The sequence below is a fragment of the Cupressus sempervirens genome, chromosome 10, assembly GCF_028749045.1.
Source record: "Cupressus sempervirens isolate cs-2001-9-10 chromosome 10, ASM2874904v1, whole genome shotgun sequence".
Classification (NCBI taxonomy): Eukaryota; Viridiplantae; Streptophyta; class Pinopsida; order Cupressales; family Cupressaceae; genus Cupressus; species Cupressus sempervirens.
The window spans coordinates 92714819-92741689 of record NC_143127.1 but is presented as its reverse complement, the minus strand read 5'-3'; the positions used below and the strand labels follow the sequence as shown (position 1 = coordinate 92741689).

Sequence of the window (26871 nt, the reverse complement as noted above, 5' to 3'; positions counted from 1 at the left end):
GCATTGTGGTATCTCAAAATTGGATATCATACCCATTAAGATTGTCCAGTGATAGGGCATCTATCTGTACGCTATAGTGTTAGGATCAGAAAAACTAAAAACGATTTAAATTGGGAAAAAGTATCAACAACTTGAGATATTTTTCAGGAAAAAAGGATTTAGAACTGGGAGCACAAGCTGAATCTGTATCCTAGTTGGTTGTGTCTACTTTAAGGTCACAGGAGAGCTTGCATTGATATAGGATCTTTCTTGTTTAATTGGTTTTAAAAAAAGAGGTAATGTTCTCTTTTCTTCGTGGTTGTGTAGGTCCTATGCAGTCAAGTAGGAGGAAGTTATTGCTTATGCTCATGTACGTGCAATTGTCAGTTCTAGCCCACCATCATCCAGTGGTATTTATTTTCTGTCATGGCTGGGAGTTCTGCTGAAAGATTCATTGGATGGGCTTTGCCTCAGCTTCGAGAAGGAAATGGTGATACTGCTACCATAGAGTTGGCTTTGGCAGGGCTTCATGAGTTTTTCAGTGCAGGAGATGCAAATGGCATTGAACGGTATGCCTCACCTGTTGTTAGAGCATGTAAGGAGCTTTTGGAAGATGAGAGAACCTCCTTAACTCTCCTTCGTTCTCTTCTGAATCTGCTCACAGTTCTCTCAGCAAAATTCACACGTCATTTCCAGTCTCATTTTGCAGATATTGTAGATCTGTTACTGGGGTGGGCCCTTGTTCCAGATCTTTCTGAGACAGACAGATGCTTAATTACAGATAAATTTTTGCAGTTTCAAAAGCTTTGGGCAGGCAACTTGCAGTTCTCGGCCAACCTGTTATCTAAGTTTCTGGGAGACATGGAAGTACTGGCTCAAGATGCTACTCCTGGAACTCCCCAGCAATTGCGAAGGTTGCTTGCACTTGTTTCTTGCTTCGTCATAGTTTTACAAGCCACAGCAACTGGCATGCTAGAAATGAATTTGCTTGAACACATTATTGAGCCACTTCAGGAAATGGTTCCACGTTTGCTTTCGTGCTTGTTAGTGGTTGCTCAAAATTTTGGTGATCCTAGATGGCTGAAGGAATCTTCCAGGTGCTTGATTCTTTTGGCTGATATATTAAAGGAACGGTTTGCAAAATTTTACCCTGCTGCAGTGGATGTATTGCTCCAATGTCTGGGAAAAAAGAACACAGTTGTTTCTGGTGCTAATGTATTCTCATCCAACAAAGTTCAGGCAGTGGTTAAAACCAACCTACAGTTGATGTCTTCACAAAGCCTCGCTCTTGAATCATCAGCAGTTCACATTGTCCTTAAAGTGGATTCATTTTTTGCATATTTACGCTTGCATCCAAATCATCTTGTAACAGGGTTGGTTGCAGCTACTTATATTTTTCTGCTAAAGCATGGGTCCAATGAAGTAGTTTCACAGGCTATTGTTTCTATCACATCAGAACTAGACTTACTCACAGGCCTGCTTTTGAATGCCCCCATCCCAGGAAGTGATAGCCAGGATATACTTGGTGTCCAACAAGAGTCCAATGAGAGAAATAATGACCGAGTTGCAGCTTATTTGTTTAGAAGAATTCTTTCAGAACCTGAAATTTCAGCCTTGATAAGGTTTGATATAATGGTTTTGATTAATTCTTTGATGGACAAAGACAAAGGACCTGTTGATTTAATGTTGGCAGCCAACACTAGGCTCCACAAAGCAGAAGAATTTTGCAATTTTATCTTAGAAAAGCTGAATCCTTTCAGGAATCCTTTTTCATGCCATGCAGATCTCCAGTATGCACTTATTCAGGCGCTACACAAGCTTTCTAATTTCATTGTTTGTGGAAAAGATAAAATTATTGAGGCATTTCCGAAAACGTTTGAGGCTTTTACCAAGTTTAAGGGAAGCTCACAGATATCAGCTCAGAAAAGGAAGGAAATAACCATTGCTGTATCCAGTAACATAAATGTCTATGGCTTCTGCATTGCCAAAGCTCTGACTATCTCTTCTGGTCTTTCTGTCAAGTTGGAAGCATTGGACTGGATTAGTAGCTTTTGTGAGATCTTGACTGCCATTAACACTGAGGAGGATTCATTTCAATGCTTCTGCAATATAGATAATCAAGATTTTCAAACATGTTGCCATACAGGATTAAGCAGGAATGTATTATTTGCAGTTTTAAGTGCAGCATCAGATAGAGAATTGAAGGTTAGATTTCGGGTTGCATCAGTGCTGGAGAGCCTCTTGCAAGCCAAACTCATATATCCAGTATACTTGGCAGCAGTTGCAGATGTGGCACTTGAGAAACTTGGAGATCCTGATTCCTCAATACAAATTGCTTTTAGAAAAGTTCTCTCGCTGGTTTTTATTTCTGCAATGTATTTGGGAGGTTGTGTTGAGATCAATGACGATCTTGCTTACCAGAATGGCATGCCTTATGTGACAATAGGGACAAGGAAATACTGCCACTGGAAGAAAGTGTTTGCAATCAAGCACTTTTCACAATCATCACGGCCACAGCAGCTTGTCTCAGTTTTGAACTATATTTCCCAACGGTGGCAGGTTTTTCCCTCTAATTGGCTCCAACGTCTTGTTCTTAGCTATTGTGGAAATTTGAAGAGTGGACTTCCAAAATCAAATAAAGATTCAGCTAATTCTGAAGCAGATGGCCTGTGGATGGAGCATAATATAGATGGTGAAATGCTCGAGAGAGTATGTTCTACCAACAACCTTGCTGCTGCTTGGTGGTCTATACACGAAGCAGCTCGACATTGCATTGCTATTCGTCTACGCACTCATCTTGGCAGTCCCACTCAAACATTTGCTGCACTGGAACGAATGCTGTTAGATGTTGCCCAGTTATTACAAGTTGATCCTGGGCGACGTGAAGCAAGTAGTGGCACAGGCTCCCCAGGTGTTCATTTATTACCAATGAGGCTCTTGTTGGAGTTTGTGGAATCCTTGAAGAAAGAAATTTATAATGCATATGAGGGTTCAGCTGTGTTACCAGCTGCACCCTCTCAAAGTGTTGTATTTTTCCGTGGAAATAAAAAGGTTTGTGAGGAGTGGTTCGCTCGCATATGTGAGGCACTAATGAATGCTAGCTTGGCAATCCAATGTAATCCTGGTATAATTCATCACGCAGCAATACGATTGCAGGACCTTAGAAATGCTTCTGTGACAATTGCACGAAGCCAAACGGTGGATAATTCACAGGGACTGAGAACCAAAATATTGAATGATGCGCTCCGGGTCCTACGCCACACATCACTAGCCTTCTGTAGAGTTCACGAGTCAGATGCCATAGTGGGTCTTCAGACATGGGCAGCTTCAACATTTGGTGCGCTTACTACAGATGATAGTACACCAGGACAGAAAAACATGGGGACCTCTGGACTTTTTGGATGGCTGACAGGGCTTGTACATCAAGCAAAGGGGCAATATGAAAAAGCTGCAGCTCATTTTACACACTTGCTCCAGTCTGAAGATGCCCTTGGTTCAATGGGAGCTGATGCAGTTCAATTTGTTATTGCACGTATAATCGAAAACTATGTAGCTCTTGCAGATTGGGATTCTCTAGACCACTGGCTGCAAGAATTGCAACTACTTCGTGCTAAGCATGCGGGCAAATCCTATTCTGGAGCATTAACAACGGCTGGCAATGAAATGAATGCAATTCACGCTCTAGCTCGCTTTGATGAGGGAGATGTACAAGGTGCATGGGGATACTTGGGGTTGACTCCACAGAGTAGTAGTGAACTGACAGTAGATCCGAGGCAGGCTGTTCGAAGAAGTGAACAGATGCTCTTGCAGGCAATGCTTCATAGAGATTCCAAGGAAGATGTGATAAAGATGGAAATAGAAAGGGCAAAGGCGATGCTGGAGGAAGCATTGCTGGTTTCGTCAATTGATGGTATGTCTGAAGCAGCAGCATATGCCACTCAATTTCATTGTATTTATGCCTATGAAGCTGGGTGCAAGCTTGTTGCTTGCCAGGATGAATTTGGGGAGTATTCCACAGTATCTAGCTCTTTGCAGCAAGTAGTTCAAGTTCCAATGAACATGATACAACAAGATTGTTTCTTGTGGTCAAAAGTCCTGCGCGTTTATCGTACTGTGCTGCCAGAATCAAAGTTAACTTTACAGCTCTGTCGACAACTCATTAGATTAGCTCGCAAACAGAGCAATTTTAAAATGGCTCATCGGTTGCATCACCAGTTGTTGGATGGAGTTTCAAAATGTAAGGATATCAAATTTAGTGACTGGATGTTTTCAAGCTTACATTATGAACGTATTTTACTACTTTTTGCAGAGGGGAACTTAGAGGAAGCCATATCAGAGCTTTGGGCATTGGTTCGTTCTTATATACCAATTTCTCCAGTGGCTGTTGTTTCTGCATCTGATAACCCAATGAAAGCCAAGGCTTGTCTGAAACTCACTTCCTGGTTGAAGAAAACTTATTCAGAAATACATTGGCCAGACTTGCTTACAAAGATGAATTTAGATAATATTTGGTACAAATCGTGTGAAATTACATCAAATATGGAGGAGGGAACGTCTTCAAGGGAAGCCAACTTGATGTCAGTCACTAGTTATGCATTGATTCTTGAACAGGTTGTGGGTACTTCTGTAAAGACAGCCACACTTTTGTGCCCAAAGATGTCTAAGTCATGGCTTTCATATGCTTTGTGGTGTTATGATCTTGCCAAAGCATCACTTTCTGGAGATCGCCCAGTATTAAAGTCATGCCATTTATCGCAGATTCTTGTTCAGGAGTTTTCTTGTGCAGGCTGTTCTTTACTTGAGGAAGAGGTAATGAGTGTGCGAGCCACCATCATGAGATTTTTCTTGAAAAATGAGACAACAATGTTGCTTAGTGAGGAAATGTGGCAATGGCCAGACACTGAAGTACACAGGAAAACTTCAGTCAGAAACTTTGTGGAACTATTGGTACAGCGTATTGTTTATATCATGCAGTCTGCTGCAGGGGCAGCAGGAGTTGAAAACGCAGATGGGGAAAGTGCATCATCTCTTTTATTTTCTCAACTTCATCGGGAAATGCTTAATATCAATCAAGAGATAGATTCATCTGTTTTTGTTCCATTGATAAATGATTTGATGGACATCTGGTGGATTCTGAGGAGACGACGGGTATCACTGTTTGGCTGCGCAGCTCGTGGCTTCATACAGTTTCTTTCACTATCAAATAGGATGCATATTGAAAAGAGTAATTGGAAAAGGTGTGATTTAGAACTTGAAAAATATGGAAGGGAAGACTCCACTCTCAAAGCAACTTTGTATGTGTTAAATATTCTTGTTAATTTTGGAGTTGAGTTAGAAGAGACAATAGAACAAGGTCTTATGACAGTGTCACCTGTACCATGGCAGGTATATTACAGTGTATCTTATGAATGATTTTTTTGTCACTTCTATCTTTTTAATACATCTTTTCCTTGAACCATGTAATGATTTTGTAATTCCCAATTTACCTTTTAGGACACAATTCCCCAACTATTTGCACGGTTGAGTACACATCCTGAAAAAAAGGTTCGTAAACAGTTGGAAAGCTTATTGATGACATTGGCTAAAATATCTCCATGGGCTATAGTCTACCCTACACTTGTTGATATCAATGCTTGTGAGGGTGAACCATCAGAGGAGCTCCAGCGTATACTAGATTGTCTGGTACGATAAATTTTGTAAATTTTATATTTATAGCACCTAGTAGATTTTGTTGAACCACTGAAAATCACTGTATTTCATTAGAAAGAACTTCAATATTTCTACAACACAACTTTTGATTATGCTAGATGCTTCAGAAAGTTTGTGCGTATCCATGTAATAGAGCCAACCATATGATGATGATGCAATAAATTTCAATGTCCTTTAGGCCAGATTGGGTTTTAGAAGCCACCGAAGTATAAAAACAATGCAATCACTTCTATCCTTGATCTGAAGCATGAACTTGGAGTTTTCTTTGATTGTATCAACCATAACGACCTTTGAACTTGTCTCAGTTGTTTGATGCAGATTTAGATTTAAAATAAAATTTGCCAAATCTTGTATGGACGTTCTGGTCTATGATAATCTGGTTGTTTATTGGAAATATCTGCATAAATATGTTTCATACCACTGTTATAGGACACGTCAGAAGAGATTTGCTTAATTTTCTATTCATTGTAAGAAGGACATCTTTGTATACTGGTTTCACTGTATAGCTTGTGATCTAGTCCATAGCCTTGCATCCTTTATTTTCTTCTTGGAGATTACAACCTTTAATTGGTAGGCCGAATGTTCGGGGTTGTGGTTGGTGATGTTTTACAATAGCGTAGTTTTCTTTGTTCTTAAATTCTTCCATAACTCAAACTTAAGGGCTGGAAACTTCATTTTCAATTTTTATTTTGGATTTCATAATTTGAGAGAGCTAATTCAATTAAAAATTAACTATGAATGTAGGGTAAAATTCATCCAAAGCTTGTTCAGGATGTGCAACTGATGATTGTGGAACTTGGGTCAATCACTGTTCTTTGGGAGGAGCAGTGGCTAAGCACACTACAAGATCTTCACGCAGGTAGCATTTTTGGTCATATCTTCTGATGCTTGGAATTTGCGTTTTAGAGTTAGATTTTTTTTTTGGGTCTAGTTTTATAGCTAAGTGCATTTCTTGGTAGTTCTTCTACCATTGTCACTCTAGCATTTGAAAAGTTAATATATTTTATCTTTACTATGAAATTAAAGATGGGACAGAGATACATGGTTGTATTTGTCCAACTTAATCTAGTAATCTGAAGCCTATGAATTACCTTTGCAAAAAAAGAGGTCAGAAGTAAAGAGATGGAGTCAGGACACTATTCCTTTCTTGATGATTTTACTTTTAAGCACTGGGTGTTTGACAATGTAAAATAACTCGTGTATGTATATTACAAAGCTATTTGGCAAATGAAAAACTAGGGGTTTTAAGTATGCGATGCAAACAAACTCCAAATAAAAATCTATTATTTTATCTTAGTCTAGGGCACAAGGTGATTCAACACTTTTGCACGGCAAGAGCTTTATGCTATTTTAATCTATTGTGGGAAAATACCTAAAAACAGCTGATTAATGCTTGCAAGCTTCAACAAAACATGAGGTCATGAATTAAAGATGAAGATTTGTATTCAAATCTACAAAACTTATTTTAATAAGTGCGAGATATATTGCTTGTAATAACCACTAAATTGTACATTAACTCACAAGACAGACAACAATATATATATATATATATATATATATATATATATATATATATATATATATATATATATATATATCTGTATGTATGTACATACATCTCTATGTACGTACGTATGTATCTAGGTTTGTATGTACGTACACATGTACCTATGTAGGTATGTATGTATGTACATATGTAGGTGTAAAGGATCTAGGTCATCTCACAATGGTGTCAATTATATTTGCAGAACCCAATGTTAGCAAGATAGCATAACGAACATCTACGAGCTCAAATGTAATACATTCATATCTTTTGGTTCACTATAATTATTCTAATATTCTTATTCAATGATAAAGAAAATCAAACATGGAACTTACACTTTTAAACACTAAGTATACACATGATTGCATGAAGGCACAGAGCATACATGAAGTAGACACATGAATGCATGAAGACACACAACATACACGATGTAGACACATGTATATATCCTAACACAAACTTGCACATAAATATATGTGTCGATACAGTGCTGTTGGCCCACAAGAGGTAGGAACATCCAACTACGACTAGATCCACCTTTTGGAGTAATCAATCCACAAGAGGCAAAATACCCAACTAGGACTTAGATCAATTCACAAGAGGAAAGAACGTCCATCTAGGACCAAATACATCTTTTAGAGTAACTAATCTACAAGAGGCAAGAATGTCCAACTAGGACTAGATCCATCTTTTGGAGTAACTAATTCACAAGAGGCAGTAATGTCCAACCAAGACCTGATCCGTCTCTTGGAGTAATCTAACCAAGTTAAAAACGTTAATCATTTTATCCAAATCCATGTTTTATGTAATTATCTACAGGAAGAATTTCAATTTGACATGTTACAATTTTTATTGTGGAAATATGTTGAATAATTTACAAGGCTGTCGTTATCCCTAGGTTTGCTCCTCCACAAAGCTTCATTTGTTTCTTATCCCTTCTTCCTTTGATTCGGCGATGTTAAGAATTCTTTCATCGTATCTTGTTTTTTTTTCTTTCCTTTTCCCTTCCTCTATTGGACCTTGATTTTATTCTATGGACTTGGCTTGTCTTCCCACATTTATGCCTTGGCTCCTATCTCTTTTCACATCTAAAACACTAGTTTTTTGGCTTGAGGTCCCTTGGATTACATTTGTATCCATGTCTCCATTCATCTCCGTAATTGTAGCATACCTTTTCTCCTTTATTCTTATTATACTCACAAATGTGTCTTAGCTTCCACTTTTCTATGCAACAGGAGCATAAAGCCTTGCATCATTTCTATCTTTAGGGATATGCCTTTTTCTGAGCCTTATTGTAAAAGTTCTATCTTTAGATGTGTGTTTGGAATTCCTCGTTTCACTTGCTTGGGCAACATCGAGACTATTGTGTCTCTAAGTTTAGGAGGGTCCATGCACTCACCAATCCTCATATGTTATCTGACAACCCTCTATGAATGTGTAATTCTTTCATTGGATATTTCCGAGAACATAATGGATAACCTTTGGAATTTTGTGATGTAGTCTCAAAGAGTTACTCTTTGCCTTATACTTGTTAACTTTTTGAAGTGTTTTTGGGATGAGTTCAATCAATTTTTTTTAATGGATTTTCTTTTGAAAACATCATAGGTCTTTATGCTTTTGTGGTCTTGGGTATCATGCCATCAATCACGTGCCACTCCTTTCGAGTGTAATATGGCAAATGTGATGTCTTTTTTTGTCATGGGGTAGTGATTGAGGTATTTTCTAGTTTTTGTAACCTTGCTTGTACCATAATCATTTTTGATCCATAAAAGCTACGAATGCATAGCTTTCTTATTTTGTTTTAAATATCTTGGTTTGGGTAATTATTTCTTCTCCTTGAAATGGTTTTCATCTTGCCTTAGCAATATGGTGCGAAGGGGATGCTCTTTTTGCCTCAGGCTCAAGTTTAGCATATTCTATGGCGAGTCTTTCCATGTTTGGATTATTAATTTCTTCACCTTCGCTTGGAGATCTTTCCCTCGTTATAAAGGGAGGCAAGAAAGCTTCAAGGGTTCTTGAGGTGGTCTCATTGTCACTTACAATTTGGCTAGAATATGTATTCCTGCCATTCCCTTGGTTGCTTTTAATGTGTTTCTTATGTTATATAAGGTTTGGAGCATGGCTTCGTTTGTCTTCTCATTTCTTTCCACGAAATCCCTCATTTCTTGTTCCATTTGAAGGGTTTTTGTATTGCTTTGGGAGGTAAATTTCTCCTTTACCTTTTAAGAGCCCTAATTGCTCGTTGGCTAAGTTGCATCAACTAGTTCTCCTTAGGCTGGCAGGAACATGATCTAATACCACTTGTAATGTCCCCAGTAGGGACCTTCCCTAATTTATACCAATTCATATGAAGGCATAGTTGAAATACCCGTACTTGACAACTTCTTGTCAAAGTCCAAAAAACCCAGCAAAACTCAGTGATAACTCGACAACTTAAAAACTTGCATAAATTTAATTAGGGAATGCATTTTGTTTTTGCAAGATTCAATGACGAGATGTATCTAATAATCTAGTAAATGAGTAAACAAAAGAAACAAGCTAATATGTTTAAGTGCAGGTTGGGTACAAAATGACATCCTCACGTGGAATGTTGATGGCTAGTGCCTTGATCGTTTGGAAAAAGTTAAAATAGCAACTTGTCTTTATAAAGTATAACTACAAGTAGATTACAAGTACAACATCAAAATAGTCTTCCTCTTCCTCTTCCCCTTCCCAACAACTCTAGTAAAAACTATGGGAGGGGTAGGGCGTCTAGTCCTAGGAATTTGTTATGGTTGTGCCTCTGTCCTCTGTAGAACCATCTGTGACTTGACCTCCATCCTAGATCATCCTCAATCTCCTCCTCCTCATCAATGTCATCCAACCCCATTGCACATCCATCCACTCCTCCGTAGCTTGCGTCTCCAAACCATAGATCTCATCCTGTGTAAAGGATGGAGGTTGCACTTGTGATGTTCAATCACAATAAGGATCTATATTATCCAAATCATTGGACCTGTTTCTTCTACCTTCCTCGTGTACAATTGAAGGTTATAGTGCACAAAGACAAGATTATTGAGGTGTTCTATGCTATCTTCTTCCTCTTCTTCATGTGAATGGCCTTGAAAAATCTTCAATTGTGTTCACAATTGGATTGACTACAAGTCTAGCATATGATCTATAGGGCAAGTCATCACAGATTGAAACATTTCCACCCCAACTTTGCTACCAAGCATATGCTAAATAAGATATTGAAGAGTTAGAAAGCAGGGTGAAAACATTTTTAAATTTTTATCTACTTATCATGCATCTAAATATTATACTTGGGGGCTAGAGTGTTTCTTCTTCTCTTGGCCATGCCTGAAGAGAATAGATTGCCCCTTGCACATTCTGGTATCTGTCCAATTTGGAATAAATGAGGTCTCTCATGTCAACTTCAAGTATCATCCTTTGCATGCATTCAATATTGCCCTCCATGACCTCTCCATTGGGAACTGAGGGGTGGTGAGAAGCGAAAACAAGGTTTGAGGAAGTACCCTGCTGTATGAATGGGTTGGTGGAGCTGATAGTTTCATCTGTTATCAATAATTTTCCATATGCAGTCAAATTTGAGGCTGTCTCTCTTGTAGTAATTTTTTATAGCCTCCTTGGCCATATCCATAGCCTCATAAAGATAGCCTATGGGGGTTCGATCCTCATCTCCTGAGCTGAGAACTATAACCAAGGGCTCTGACACATACAGTTAAGTACAAAAAGATTAACTATAAAAAGTATGAATTAATAATGAAAGACTTCAATACAAAAAAATTATATGTTCCATTAGAATTTGTTAATCGGCCTTATATTTGTCTTTATTGGTTTTCAAATTTTCAGTGCAAAACTTTGGCACCACTGCTGTAGAGCTTTCATATTAAATTTATCATAAGAACTCCAGAGACTAGAAATCAATCTAGATTCTCGAGTGATTGATGGATCCTTCAAATACACAGAGAACTAAGAATATCCTATCTAATAGATTACTAAGTGTGGTGAGTTGCCTCATACAGAGATCAAGATGCAAAATACTTTTCTTGCTTATGAGTATTGTCTGAAAAGATTCCCTTATTTTATATTTCGCAAAGTTTCCATGCGTAGGCCTAGGATATTTCTTACTATCGAATGTAGAAATATTACTTCAGTAAGAAGAGATCCAGCAAAAATTGTAAACAATTGCAACGGTTTTATTGTTATTTCCAGTCACGGGCTGAGATTTTTGATATATAATAAAATATTAAACAAACATTTTATCCCTATCAGATAAAGCATGTGTAAAGTTGTTAATGGATAACACATGCCATCTTCTGGCATTCTTATCTTTGTGTTTATAATATTTTCTTCCAACTCTATGGCATGCAAAAACAAAACATGCCACATGGTAATATAATACTGATTTAATATTAGTTTATGCCATTCACCTGTTCAGCACATTAGAGTCACAAAATACAATATAATCAATTATCATGTTAAATGGTAAAAGCTGAAATAAATTCTTATTCCTGCATTTTTTTGTCTCTGATATGAGTTTGCAGTTTTAACGGTAGGTTTAATATTTCTGCTGAAGTACCATTTTATAGATTCAAAATGAAGAGTTGTAGCTATAAAAGAGGATTTAGTTGACATATACATAACTTTATGCTGCAGATGTCTTGAGGCGCATAGCTACACTGAAAGAAGAGGTTTCAAGGGTGGCAGAGAACATGACCCTTACCCATAGTGAGAAAGTGAAAATCAATGCTGCTAAATATTCTGCCATGATGGCACCGATTGCTGTGGCCTTGGAACGTCGTCTAGCTTCAACTTCTCGGTTGCCAGAAACTGCTCATGAGGCTTGGTTTCAGAGAGAATATGGTCAACAAATTAAAGATGCCATAACAAGTTTTAAGATGCCACATTCAACTGCTGCTTCACTTGCTGATGTGTGGCGTCCATTTGACATCATTGCTGCATCTTTGGCAAACCATCAGAAGAAGCCTTCAGTTTCTCTTGGTGACGTTGCTCCAAAACTTGCACAACTGTCTTCTTCCGATGCTCCAATGCCTGGCCTTGAGAAACAGATTTTAATTTCCGATTCTGAAGCTGAAGGCAGCGATCGCCTGTGCCCAGTTACAGTTTCTTCTTTTAGTGAACAAGTAACTATTCTGGCAACAAAGACAAAGCCAAAGAAACTGGTTTTCCTGGGTTCAGATGGCCAAAGATATACTTATCTTCTCAAGGGCAGGGAAGATTTGCGACTTGATGCAAGAATTATGCAGCTTTTGCGTGCTATAAATGGAATGCTGAATGGAAGCTTAGATATGCGCAGTCGTTTGCTAGCTGTTCGATACTATTCTGTCACTCCTATAAGCGGTCGAGCTGGTTTAATCCAGTGGGTGGACAATGTTGTTAGTATGTACAGTGTATTCAAAGCATGGCAACAGAGGGTACAGTATGCCCAGATTGGTTCTACTGTTGGTGGAACTCCAGCTGCAAATATTCCACCTGTCCCACGTCCAAGTGACATGTTCTATGGAAAGATTATTCCTGCACTAAAAGAAAAAGGATTGCGCAAAGTTATCTCACGTCGGGATTGGCCTCAGGAAGTAAAGAGGAAGGTGCTCCTGGACCTTATGAAAGAGACTCCCCGTCAACTACTTTATAAGGAAATTTGGTGTTCAAGTGAGGGGTTGCAAAATTTCAGCTTGAAGTTACAAAGGTGAGTTCCAAATTTGTGTTTTTATTTAGTATATATGTTCTTTTATTAAACTTCACATATTTGCTTCTGGAATAAGAATTGTTTCTTTTAAACATATGAGATTAAAATCTTGTGCACACACAGAGATAAATGCATATAGTTGAATTGTAGATTTGTTAAATAAATTGTGTACAGGATTTACCATTTAAAGAGTTGAACTCTGAAATTAGCTTAGAAATGAAGTTTGTGTGCCCTTCAATTAGATTTCAATCATCGAAAACATGATGTATGGGGAACTTCCTGGAATACTGTGGGTAAGACAAATGAGGGCGAACAAGATGAATTATTTGAAAAAGATAATGTGCATACTCTATCTCACTTCCAGATAAAATAAAATTGACGCATAACACGGAATTCTACTTGTGAAAGGTGTCAGGTAGTGGTCAAAGATGCTCAAAATGATAAGAATATGCATTAGAAATCAAATTCCGGACAGAAAGGAAAGAAAATCAATGTAAAAAATGATGATTAGGTACATAACCTGATGCCTATGTGCCATGGATGGAAGAAAAGAAAGAAGAGAAAAACCAAAAGTTATGATTGAAGCACTGCAGTATGTATGAAGAGTAAATTTGGACCTCGTACAGTAATTATAGTACTCATAAGTGTGTGCTTAACCCAAAGATGCTTTTCTAACATTTTTTTTGATGGATTTAATGATGACATCTCCCATCATTGATGTGTTGTGGAATTGGAGTGGGTGCAGCTAGATCTACTGACTTACACTATTGCGAATAAGGTTCCTTCAGCAGGCATCAGACTCTTTTTATGCTATATGAGCCACCTATTGAAATATTGTTCAAACTATTATCTTTGTGTTTGCTGTTTTATGATTGTGACGTCTGTAATCAATTTGAAATTGGATTATAACATCAAGGTTTCTGTTGAAGTTATTTGTTCATCTAGTTTGTGTATAGGGCTTAATAATTTAGTTCACATCATCATGTGTTGTTTTAAGTTAGTTAATCCTTTCAAACCAAGTGTGCATCAGAGTGTTGGTCTTTTCTTTTAAAAAAGATAGTCAAATAGTTGTATTTTCATGGAAAACCATCCAGTAAATATTGTATTGTGTGAAGAATATATTAAATTTTCTATAGCCTAGCATGTACGGCTATTTTAAATTTCAGGAACCTTCCCCATATAATTTGAACAGAAGTTACATCTCACATACTATCATGAGCTGAGTTGTCTCAGAAGTCACAAATTGAAATGCCAAGACAACCTATTTTATTGAGTGTGTATGGGGCTGTAAAATGTCTTAGAGTACCTTCTTGTTGTATTGAATCTTTGGAACTGAATTTTCTCTTACTATTGGATCACAAATTTTGATCCAGCTTCTTGTTTGGTTCTCAACTGATCCCTTGGATTTGTTAAAGGAACCAAATCAATCAAGTTGCTTCAAAATGTATATTGAAACTTTTTTGTTCGAATTGTTGGCCAACAAAACAAAGTACCTTGCATCGATGATTACTAGGATGTCTTGCATAGTTTTGAATGAATGAAATCCAAACTCCTTGAAACCCACCCCTTGTCACCATATCTCCCCATCAGGAAACTCAGTTGAACAATGCATTTGATTATTCATTTTAGTGTTTTAGTTTAATAAAGTAATATTATGTCCCCTCAAGTGGACATAGGTAAAAGAGGGACGAGGATAGAAGTTAAAATTTAAATTGCCAAATAGCCTAGAGGGAAAATTAAATTCTGAATTTAAAATTCTTCTTCTTTCTCTTTGACTCTACAAAATGAATTGGGCTATGTTGATGGGTGTTTTGTGACCACACCGACACGTGATAAAATACCCAAGTATCTTATCCTCTCTTAAGCAAAATCTTGTGTATTCTAAGATTTCAAAAGATCATACAAGTGACTCCAAGGTCTTTTTATGTTAGGTCTTGATGTGTAGATAAGCTCAGTGGTTGTTTTGCTATGCTGGTAACATAGAGGGACTCACAGAATTTTCTTCAAGATGGCTTCAACAATACTAGTTTTGGGAGCTATTTGGAAAGATTTGACAATTAGTACTTTTGGATATTTTCACCAAATATGCTGAATGTAAATGAGATAGGGCTGAGAAATCTATTTTAAACCTAAGAACTCGAAAGACAAATATTGCGAAGTGAAATTTACCTCTTTTTGCTTCACCAAATTCAACAACAATTTAAAAGTGGTGCAATCTTTAAGGGCTTTGCAAACGAATTTCAAACCACAAATGAAGACCATCATGAAACAATGTTGTTCAGTAATTGAAGTTAAGCATCCACATAAATCGCTTAAACCAGCCTTAAACAACACATGCAAATCATCTAATATTAAAATGTATGAGCAAATGTTTTCACTATAACAATATTATCAATCTCATTCATCAACCAACATGAAAGAAAATCTATTATTAGTGAGGGAACAAAGAAACCATGCAAGTTTGCTCTGTTACAAATGAGAGGTGAGCCCCCTTTTGTAGTCTTTCAAATTACAATGAGTCGCCTAGATTTAAACATAAATGAAGGCCTAAATTTTGCCACTTGAGCCCTAATTAGGGTTAGGGCATGGAGAGAGAATCTATAATAAATGAGTCGGTCTACATGGACTAATAAGATCCTCATTCAATTAGAGTAGCTTATGCTTAATTCCTTTCCCCGAATGTAACAGATCTGAAAAGCACCATCTCCAATTTGTTGACACTAAAACAATGTCGTTTCTTGCTTGGACTCCATAATGGGCATGCCTTTGTTACATTTGTTAAAGTTCTCTCAATTTGGTATTGATTCTTGAGTGGTGCACCTAATATTTGAGAATATGCAAACATTCTCTAAGTTGTCTCTTAAGGAGGGATTTGTTATAATGGACTCTTCTAGTCTGTTCTTCAACAATAGTATTGAAGATTCCTTTTCCGATATTTTCAACCATCTTCGTCATTCAAGCAAACTCCTTTATTTTCTTGTGACTATTGCACTATACCAGCAAGTGAAATCATATGCCTCACCTAACCATAGTATTTCACTATCAATCAATGTTTTCCCATTACCAAAGTTTGCAAGTGTGGGATCGTCTCATTCTGGTAGAGGTGTGTATAATTCCACATTTCATCCACACATTATATCTTGGCAAGGGTAGCTTATACCCTTCCATATATCAAAACTAGGTCCTTTATAGATTTCCTTGCCCCATCTTGAATTCTTTTCACCCATTCTTTTGCACCTTGGGTAATTTCTCTCATGTCCTTGATAACTTCTGTTGATTCCCTTGGAAGAACCTTAGGTGGATCAAAGGCTTGGTCTTGTTTCCTAATTGGACAAGGTAGGCACTATAGATATTTGTACGTGGCTTTGTTCTTGCTCTTTACTTTCTAGTACTTTTCCTCCAATTTCTTCATCTTTTCTTTCATTGCTTGGGTGGAATCGTCAAATTCCTTTATTGGCTATGTCTTAGTTGCATGTACTAGATCAAATGCTATCATCATATTCCTCTAGAGTAATCTTGTCTTTGGCCATATCAACCTTAGGCACTGCAACATGCAGAGTTTTGGACCTTGATTCATCCCTGGTAACCTTGGAGAATCGTTGTGCTTTGCCCTTCTTTGTTGGCTTAATGATTCAGTTTGGGATTTGTTGTATTTCTAATGTAGGATCATACCTTCTTAGGATCTTTCTGCATCCTTTACTTGTACCAATTTGGAGTGATTGTTTATTGATCATATATTGACAAGTGTTTCTGTTCATGTACTATCTAAAAGAATTGATTAATATCAATTCTACACAACCCAAGAAGAACCTGTTAGCCAATAACCTATTACAAGAGAAGAAAAATGGAGACAGAAGAAAAGTTGCTCTCAAATGTGAAAAATGCATAAGAGATAATGAAAAAGTACAATGCTCAACCTTATAAAGGTGAGATAGAAACCCTAAAGGAAAAAATTAGGTTGTACATTATTAATTAATAATTAATTAATAATGCACCTAAATGAAGCTTAAGTACCTAGAGTGTCGTCGGTAAATATTGTGTAGCCGATGAGTCCCTTCGGGAAGGTTCTTGTTATGTAGCTGATGGACCCCTTCGGAAAGGTTCTTGTATGTAGCCGACGGGTCCCTTCGGAAAGGTTCTTGTATGTAGTTGACGGGTCCCTTCGGAAAGGTTCTTGTTATGTAGCCGACGGACCCCTTTGGAAGGTTCTTCGGAAAGTATTTATACACCCTTTGGGTGTTTTCGATTTGGGGGTTTTCTAAGGTTTTCTAGGGTTTCTAGGGTTTGTAGCAATGGCGGATAAACAGTCTAGAACGGTGAAGTGGTTCAATACGCAGAATGAGGTTTTGTAAATTAAAAAAAAAAAAACGTTAACAAATCAAGAATATGCTCGGAATGAGTAGCATTTGATGCCAAAGGGAAGGAGAAGCATCAGCGGTTGCCAGAAAGAGTGCGGGATTAGGAGAAATTGCAGAAATAGTGTTGTTGTAGATATCAGTCGTGGGAAGTATGACCAATTGATGAAACTTAGAGCTGCTGCAGGCATAGTGTGCCAGAGGTGGAAAGATCTATGAACAAGCATTTCGAGAGGGGTGTTACACTTGGAGTAGGTGTTGGACGTGAAGCTGTCTTGGTGGATGCAGAGAGAGCTCGAGAGGAGTCGATCATCCAGTTGAGGGCACTTCAGCGACACTTGGCTTAGTGGACCCAAAATTGGAAGCAGAGAAAGTGGCACAGGTGGCTATCAAGGTCAGTTTGACTAAGGAGATAGTGTGTTTTGGAAACTAGTTTGGTGCAAGCACAGGACGAATGTGAGAGTGATGTGACAGATCAATATTGTTGTATTAGTTGTTTGAGTTTTGTTTTGTAGTCGTCAGGAGACGACTTTTCTCTTTGGGGGAGATGATGTTGTCAATAAATATTGTGTAGCCGATGGGTCCTTTCGAGAAGGTTGTTATGTAGCCGACGGACCCCTTTGGGAAGGTTCTTGTATGTAACTGACGGGTCCCTTCGGAAATGTTCTTGTATGTAGCCGACGGGTCCCTTCGGAAAGGTTCTTGTTATGTAGCCAACGGACCCCTTCGGGAAGGTTCTTTGGAAAGTATTAATACACCCTTCGGGATCATTGTAAATCATGATTGAAGCATAATGTAATGTCTTTGGCATATGTGAATAAAATAAGAAGTTCTGCTATTCATATCTATTGTCTATGCTCAGTATGGTAAACATAGAGTAATAGAAACTTATATAATTAAATCAATATGATTTTTAATTAATTAGCATAAAATAAAAAAATACTCTAGTACCCTTCCTAAGCTGAAAGCAGGGAGTAAGCTTACCTAGCAATGCTATGAAAGCAAAAACAAATGGGTCTCGACAACAAGGCCTGATCAGGTACCCAGTACAAGGAAATCCATATAAACCGGAGCAAAGGAGAAAACCCAGTGGGAAAAAACCCCTCTCCAAAAAGAGATGTAAAAGCACACAAAGACAAAAAATAATGACTTCAAGAGACTCTCTCAAAGCCATAAGTACAATGCATGCTGCCAACCCCCCTGTGATAGAGGGTCGAGGCTCCAAAGCCCCCTCGGAAGGAAAGAACCCCTGGATCAATGAACAAACCACTGTGACTCCAATGAAAAGGAGTGAAAGTTAGTGGACACTGTAGAGGGAACCTTGAAAGCTGAGGTCTCACTGGAAGGCTGAGCTGATGCTCAAAGGAGTAGACACGAGGATCCTGAAAGGGAATCCCCAATGTAAGTGGTATGATAGGTTTGCTGACACTGTCATCAAAGAGGAGAGGAATGTCCTCTGTAGAATCCTCAGTAGGAGGTGGCAGGGTAGTCACAATAGTAGTCTCAGGAACCACACAGAGGTTCAAGCAACCTGACTGTACCACATGATGCTCTCTCAAAGGAGGAGAGTCGTGCTCTGGCAAAGGTGGACCAAAGTGTGAAAAGGAGTAGACATGGGTGGAAAGATCAATTGTCCCTGTAGCAACAATACCTCCTGTCATACTATCCTAGATGAAAACTGAATTTGGAGTGAACTCAACTGTCTTCCCGGACCCACTGTGAGAAATCTGATAAACTGATAAAAGGTTTGCAGACAGAGATGGAACATACAACACATCATTGAATGTGCCATCTTGAATGCATACAGTGCCTTTCCCACAGATTGTCATAACAATGTTATTCCCAATGATAATATGGGGAATAGGAGAAGCCTCAAAAGAAGAGAATATCTCTCGAGAAGATGACATATGGTGAGAAGCACTTGAATCCAGTATCCAAGGGACCTGTGAAGGGGATGTGAAAGAAGCCTGTAATGCATGACCCTTTCCAGGATCCTGTCCAGCTGTAGGATTGATAGTGGAAGATTGATAAGCAGACCCCTATGAGCTAGAAGAGGATGGAGAGGAAAGATTGCTCTTTTGAAGAAGAGCTTGCAAATCCGCTATCTGTTTCTCGTAACCATCAAACTTCTTCTGATAGCAAAGTGACTCATCGTGTGTTCTCTTCTGACAATAGGAACATGTAGGTCCCTCAGTCTTCTGTTTCTCCTTAGAAGAAGATGGTGGGCCAATAGAGTGTTGAGAAGAGGAATCTGATATTTGCTTCGGCTTCTGTGTACTTTGAGGTGACTTGGCAAGCAATGCCTATGACTGTGAACTTGTAAGAGAATCCATCTGAGTGAGCTTTGATTGCTCATGAGTCAACCGGTCACAAAAGGTCTCGAAAGAGGGCATAACATGTCGTGCACCTAGAGCATCCATAGTGGAGTAGAAGGTAGAAGTGAAAATTTTATAAGGTCCTCGAAGCTTGGATAGTATCAGGAAGATACACTCATCATCAGACTTTGTCTTTCCAGCAATCTATAACATAGATCGAAGAGACTTGAATTTCATCAAGAAATCCTCAATGCTGGTGAATGATTCAGGAATCAAGGAGGTAAACTCTGCATCTATCTGTAAAACCCTGAACTAATTCATTGTGTCAAATAAGGTGGAAAACTTGTCCCACATAGCCCTGGGTGTATTCAAACCATCCAGGTGAAATAGTAACCCATCTGAAATATTCATTGCAATGAGGCCCATTGCCTCATCCATTTTATTGTGCTGCATAAGAAGCTCATAAGGCCTCTGTAGAACTGGTTGAGCCGCATCGAGACATGACCATAATCCCTTTGCCATAAGCAATCTGGTCATCTGTCCTTTCCAAGTATGGTAGTTGTGTGGTGTAAGGTAGGCAACATAAGAGTCCGCCATTGAGAGAAGAAGACGAAAGTAGAAGGGTCTTATTCTGAATTAAAGTATAGAAAAGAAAATGCCCCCCCACAACAGATGATATCTCTTAAATACCAAAGAAAACAACTATAGAAAGCATAAAAATTGAGAAAGGAACTTGGATTTCAGATGCAGAGAAGAGAGAAACAGAAGCCTCTACTTCAATGCCAAAATTGGAAGCTCAAACGAACTCGGAATGAAACGAAACCAACACCATTGTCTCCGCCTTTGAACTAGCTTTTCGACGCTTCTTTCGAATAGGAAAAAGACCTCCGTATGCCCAAGTTATGGCCAAATAACCAACTACAGGTCCAAAAAAGCTCTTTGGAAAAAAAGTCACGACAAACAAATTGACAGCCATTTGCCTGTCATATTACACTTTGATGATGTCATCGTTGATAGTGCACTGATGTGGTGGTTGACTGGGTGCTGACGTCACTGGTTGGTTGGTCGCTGATGTGGTGGTTGACTGGGCATTGACGTCATTGGCTGAATGTGTGTTGATATGGCACCTCGCAATGCGTGCCCAAAATTGAAATTTTTTTTTGCATGTGCCAAAAATTTTGCCAAATTTGGCAGATCTCCAAAAGTCTCACCAAAAAAGACGGATCGTACCAAAAGTGTAATGTCCCCGTTTTGGAGGAGTTAATTATTTATAAAGTTATCAATTAAAAAATATATTACAAGGTAACTTTATATTTAATTAATTTAATAAAGTGATATATTTTATAAAGTTATTAAATAAAATAATGTTCTAGAGGTTGCTGGAAGAAGCGGAGAAAAAATTAAAAAGGAGGCCGACCTATCGAGGGGAAAAAGAATAAATAGGCATTGAGGGCTCGTTGTTTATCATCGAGATTTATTATTGATATTTGCTGATGTGCGTTGTGGAGCCTAGGGTTTTGCAAGTAGTCACAATTGGCCATTGAGAACGAAAACTCTCAATTGGTACGCAATTTTGAGGGTGTGAAAGATCACGTGAATTATTGCAGCTGTGGGAAGGATATTTCAGTCCTTTCACTTGTGCTTAATTGCTGGTTTGGAGTTTTAATTGGAGTTGCACTTTCATCATATCATCTTCAGCATTCAGTCTCCAGCATTTGATCAATCCAGGTTCTTCATTTCAGTCTGTAGTTGTAACAAGTTCTCAGTTGAATTCAGCTAGTTAGAGTTTGTTTGTAATGTGCCATGTTGTAATGTTTCGGTGTTGAAAATTGCATATCATATTTAAAAACACTTGGTTATCATTGAATGAATACATTGGCACTATTTTACATCAGTTATTTTTTTTATTCAGCAATATACTTTCAGCAGTGTATTAAATTTAGGGTTTTTTTGTGGCCTGTTGGTAAGGGTCATTACAATGGTATCAGTGTGGTTTCCTACCAGCCTGATAGGGTTTATGCAGCCAATTTAGTTTACAAAAGTAAAAAAACCAAAAAGGCTCTATTTACACAGGGAACTAGCATAACTGAGAATATGGTTGAGAGACATTCTCAAAGCCCACCGAGAATTATGCGAGATGATGAGACTTTACAGCATGAGGAGAGGCTTCTACAGTCAATAGAGGCAAGTACACAGGCAATGATGGTTATGATGCAACATTTTATTGGGGAAAATAGGAGAAATAATCATAATAATGACCAGGATGACAGGAGCATAGCAGGATCACAACATAGGACACGGTTTGGAACAGCTGACAGACCCACACGTCCTACATTCAAGGAAGAAACTCCAGCACGCACACCTGATGCTATGGTAACAAATATTGTAGATGAACTCCGACAAGCGAGGAATGAGTGGGATTCATTACCAACATATGTACAGGATGGATGGACATTTGACAGGTACTTGAACTATAGAGCTGCCAGGCAGAAGTAGGCAGATAAACACAGTGAGTTGCAACAGGTCACCAACAAGTTGGTATTACCCACATTCGATGGCAGTGGAAAAATGATTGCTCGTGCTTGGATTCATAAGGTGGATACTTTCCTATCTCTGAAGACTATGACAAAATTTGAAGCACTTAAGTATGCCACTTTACACTTAGATGGGGCAGTGCATGATTGGTGGACACATGGCATGATCACATTGCAACACAATTAGATAACCACTTATCAGGAGTTCGTGGATAGATTGATAGAAAGGTTTGATAAAAAAAATCTTGAAGTTTATTTCCGAGAGTTAGCCCAATTGAGACAGGCAGGAGGCTTAGAACAATTTATTAATGACTTCCAGAAGCTTGTAGTGATGGTGCTTGACATTTCAGAACGGAGGCTAGTCATTTTATTCACAGAGGGATTAACTGAACCACTCAAGGGGTGGGTAAAGGCCTTTGATCCTCCTACATTATAGGAAGCCATGAAGAAAGCCCGCAGTATGGAACTTGCAGCTCTAGCAAACCGGTTTAGTTTGAAGGGTTCTTCATCATTTAGAGTAGTGTAACAGGACTCGCTGAGTCAGCCTCGGACTCTGCGAGTTCGAGGCAGAGCCCACCTTTCCGAGGGAGACTGCCTTTGGACTCGAACTCTGTCGAGTCTTGGTAGAGTCTAGTCAGACTCGGCGAGTCCCGATGCCAGGACTCTCGCTGGCGAGTGAGATGGAAAAGACGAAAAAAAGTTTTAAAAACATAAAAATGTTTTGTTTAATAGGACTTTTTTGGTTTGTATAACATGTTATTGACCTAAAAAAGTCATTCCACCATTTGCTTGTGCTCACAAGAGAGAGGAAAGAGTTCGAGAAGAATATTGGGGTTTTGAGAGAGAAATCAACAAACCGGTTTGCTCTCCCATATTGATTGCTAATGGTTTGTGCATCTTTCTAGCTTGCATTAAAGCATTGAGAGGAGCTTAAGGGAGCATTTGGAGGAGGTTTCTACAAACTTGCATTTCCATTGCTTGTGCAAATTTGAAGAGGTAAGCTACAAGTTGTTGTTGCATTTCTTTGTGTTGTTTTATACTATGTTTTAAACTTTTACATTCGTATTTTTTAGTATTTTTACTTCTCATTTTGTTTAAATTTGTTTGGTCTCTACTCTCTACTACTAGTCTACTATTTTTTTACTTCTCATTTTGTTTACATTCATATTGCAGCAGCCTGGCAGCGAACAATAACTTGTTCAAATTTGATATAATGTCTCAACAACAAGGTGAGGGAAGTGGAAATAGGCCTCCATTTAACTCTAATGCAGACCCAAGTGCAATAGCAAGGGATAGGGCTTGGAAACATGCCATCCCGGGGCACAAAAAGGGAGTTGTTACATGTTGGCATTGTGGTGTGGTATATAATGGGGGAGGAATAAATAGATTGAAGTATCACCTAGCACATATACCTAGATGTGATGCTAAAAAATGCAAAGATGTACCCCAAGATGTTATGCGAGACATCCAAACTCTTCTAGAGGAAAAAATGGAGCAAAAAGAATTGAAAAAGAAGCAACATGAAGAAATGGCACAACTAGCCAGAGCCCAACAGGGGTCTTCTAGTTTTCGCTCTCCATTATCCACTACTCCACCTACGGATACCACTGCTTCTACGAGTGTGAGCATTGGGCCTCGCATTCGTAAGCAAAAATCGACACTTGATTCTATGTTTGCTCCACACACGGCTCCAGGTTCACAACCATCGCTTGAGGGCATGGGTTGGAACAAGGATAAACATGATTATGCAAAATTGGCACTTGGGGATTGCTTCATCTACAACATTTCATTCAATGCAGCAAGGTGATTATTTATGTAAATTTAAATTTAAGTCTTCTCTTGCTTTCAAAGTTACAAGTTTCAGCTTTCAATAATATGTTTATTTTGTTTTTTTTAATTTGTATTTTGTTTTCAAATTTATTTATAATATACTAATTTGTTTAACTTTAAATTTTATTCTATTTGTTTTAGGTCCCCTTATTGGCAAATTGGAATCGATGCTGTTGCTGTTTGTGGTCCAGGGTTCAAAGCCTCTAGTGCTGAAGAGCTAGGAGACCCTATTTTGAACCAAAGGGTGGCTGATGTACAAGTTGAAATCACAGAGCAGCGTGAGGTGTGGAAGAAAAAAGGTTGCACCATCATGACTGATGGTTGGACTGATAGAAAGAGTAGAACACTCCTCAACTTTCTTGTTTGTTCATCAGGTAAACTGTAATTGTACTTAGAGTCTTAGACATTAAAAATTTAGAAGTAGAACTTGTACTTACGTGATTAAGTTTATAAATTTTGAATTTATAAATTATGATTCATCATTAGTCATAATACTAATTTGTTTCTTTTTCTTCAGGTGCCACGGTTTTTTTGAAATTCATTGATGCCTCAGGAAAAACAAAGAATACTGAATATCTTTGTGGGATAATGGATGAAGTGATAAAGGATGTGGGTGAGGAGAATGTGGTGCAAATAGTTACTGATAATGCAACAAATTATGTTGCTGCAGGAAAACTTCTTATGGAGAGACACCCTCACCTATTTTGGACCCCTTGTGCTGCTCACTGCATTGACCTCATGTTAGAGGATCTTGGTAAACTCCCTTGGATCAAAACAGTTATAGAGTGAGGAAGGAGTGTATGAAAATTCATATATAATCATACATGGGTCCTCAACCTCATTAGGAAACACAATGAGCAAAGGGAGTTGTCTTGTCCAGGGGTCACTAGATTTGCAATCAACTTCCTCACATTGAAATCCTTGCTTGATTCAAAGGGAGGTTTGAGACGCATGTTTGTCAGTGAGGAGTGGCTTGCATCATCATATGCAAAGACCACTGCAGGGATTGCTGCAGCTGATCATATTTTTGACGAGCCTTCTTTTTGGACACCGATTGCTGATATTGTGACGGTAATTTTTCTTTTTGTCCTTATTTCAACTTTATTTTGTTTATGAAATTATGTTATAAATTATTGTTCATTTTTTAAAGAAAAAACTTAAAGCTGATTATTTCTTTTCCAACTTTCATAATGATTGCAGTTTGTAAAATTGCTTATTGTTCTCCTACAAATTGCTGATGGAGAGAAGCCCTCAATGGGCTACATTTATGAGGGCATGGATAGGGTGAAGGAGGCCATTCGCTCTTTTTTTGCAGAGAATCGAGATAGGTATGGGCCTATATGGGATGTCATTGATAGACGGTGGCACAATCTACTTCATAGGCCTATACATGCAACGGCCTACTTCCTTAATCCAGCATACCAATTCAACCCACATTTGATGATGGGGTGTGGAGTGGCCTCTACGATGTTGTAGAGAGAATGTCACCTAATTCAGTAGTTAGCACAGATATAGTCCGTGAGATTGAGCTATTTAAGAAAGTTCAAGGGGACTTATTTGCACGAGAGTTGTGCAAGAAAAATAGGACAGCATTGATGCTTGGTAAACACTAAAAATCTTTGATTCTATATCCTAATTTCTAATAGTAATTCTATTACCATCTTAATTTGATAAATTCAAAGTGATTGATATGATTCAAAAATTTCTTGTTTCAGATGCATGGTGGGAGATGTTTGGCACAAAGGTGCCAAATTTATAGAGGATTGCGATTCGCATCTTGAGCCAGCCATCTAGTGCATCAGGATGTGAGTGTAATTGGAGTCTTTTTGAGCACATACACTCAAATAAGCGCAATAGGTTGGTAGTGCAAAAATTAAATGGTCTTGTCTTTGTTCACTACAACCTTCGCCTTCGCCATAGACAGATCCTTGACACCGATACAACACCGATTGTATTAGAGAATGTTGAGCCTCATGCAGAGTGGAACACAGGTGTGGATGATCTATCTTTAGTGATGAAGATGTGGAGTGGGTAGATCAGGTGGATCGAGAGGCTGAGGCAGTAGCGATGGCAGTTGAGGAGGCTAGAGCACGAGGAGACAGAGTGGAGGACCTTGAGGCTAGGAGTGATGGATCCCAGGTTGATGACGAGGATTATGTGTGTGAGGAGGATGATGATGATGAGGATGAGGAGGAGGTTCAGGGTCAACCTCAGACATAGGTAGAGAGGATGGCTCTAGAGTCTTCCATGACTTATCTTAGGCGCACTCGTAGGAGGACATAGAGGATGGCTCTAGTTGTTATTTTGATATATGTTTTGAACATTTGAATTTGATGCCATGGATTTTGTAATCCATGAATGTTGTAGACATTTGAGTCTTTGATACTTGAGTGACACTATGTTTATTACTTTATAGTTCATAACTTTATATTGTGTTATTTAGTTTTTTTCCTTCAAAAATTCGCTTTTATACTTATGTGATCTATGAAAAATTGTGTATGTGTATTAAGTAGCTTCTATTTATCTCAATTATTGTGTATTTGATGTTAATTGACTAAAAGATACATGAAACAATCTTAAAATCCTTAAAAATCTTTGAATTTTATGAGTTTTTCAATTTTTCGAGTCCTTGCCGAGTCCGGTCATCGAGTCCGAGTCTGAGTCGGATTTTGACTTTCCGAGTCAGAGGCGAGTCTGAGTCCCATAACACTGATTTAGAGATAACAAAGGGGAATTCAGCAAGGGTAAAGAGAAGGTTAGTGACTCAAAAGGCAAGTCAGCTACACCTTTGGATAAGGAAACGCTTAATGATCTATGTAGGAAGAAGCTATGTTTCTTTTGCAAGGGTCCCTATGAGTTTGGTCATGATTGTCCTATGAGGCCTAAGAGGAAGGCT

General features: G+C 38.4%; 1 protein-coding gene across 2 annotated transcripts in view; it reads left to right on the top strand.

The window, feature by feature from the left end:
• Window positions 1–26871, top strand: part of LOC149532726 (uncharacterized) — a 203607-nt gene that overhangs the window by 48337 nt on the left and 128399 nt on the right. For both annotated transcript variants that reach the window (XM_089807366.1, XM_089807365.1), the window contains exons 2-5: window positions 307–5364; window positions 5473–5661; window positions 6433–6547; window positions 11891–12941. In XM_089807366.1, the coding sequence (XP_089663492.1) occupies window positions 406–5364; window positions 5473–5661; window positions 6433–6547; window positions 11891–12941 (6314 nt within the window). In that variant the 5' untranslated portion in view covers window positions 307–405. The remainder of the gene's footprint in view (window positions 1–306; window positions 5365–5472; window positions 5662–6432; window positions 6548–11890; window positions 12942–26871) is intronic.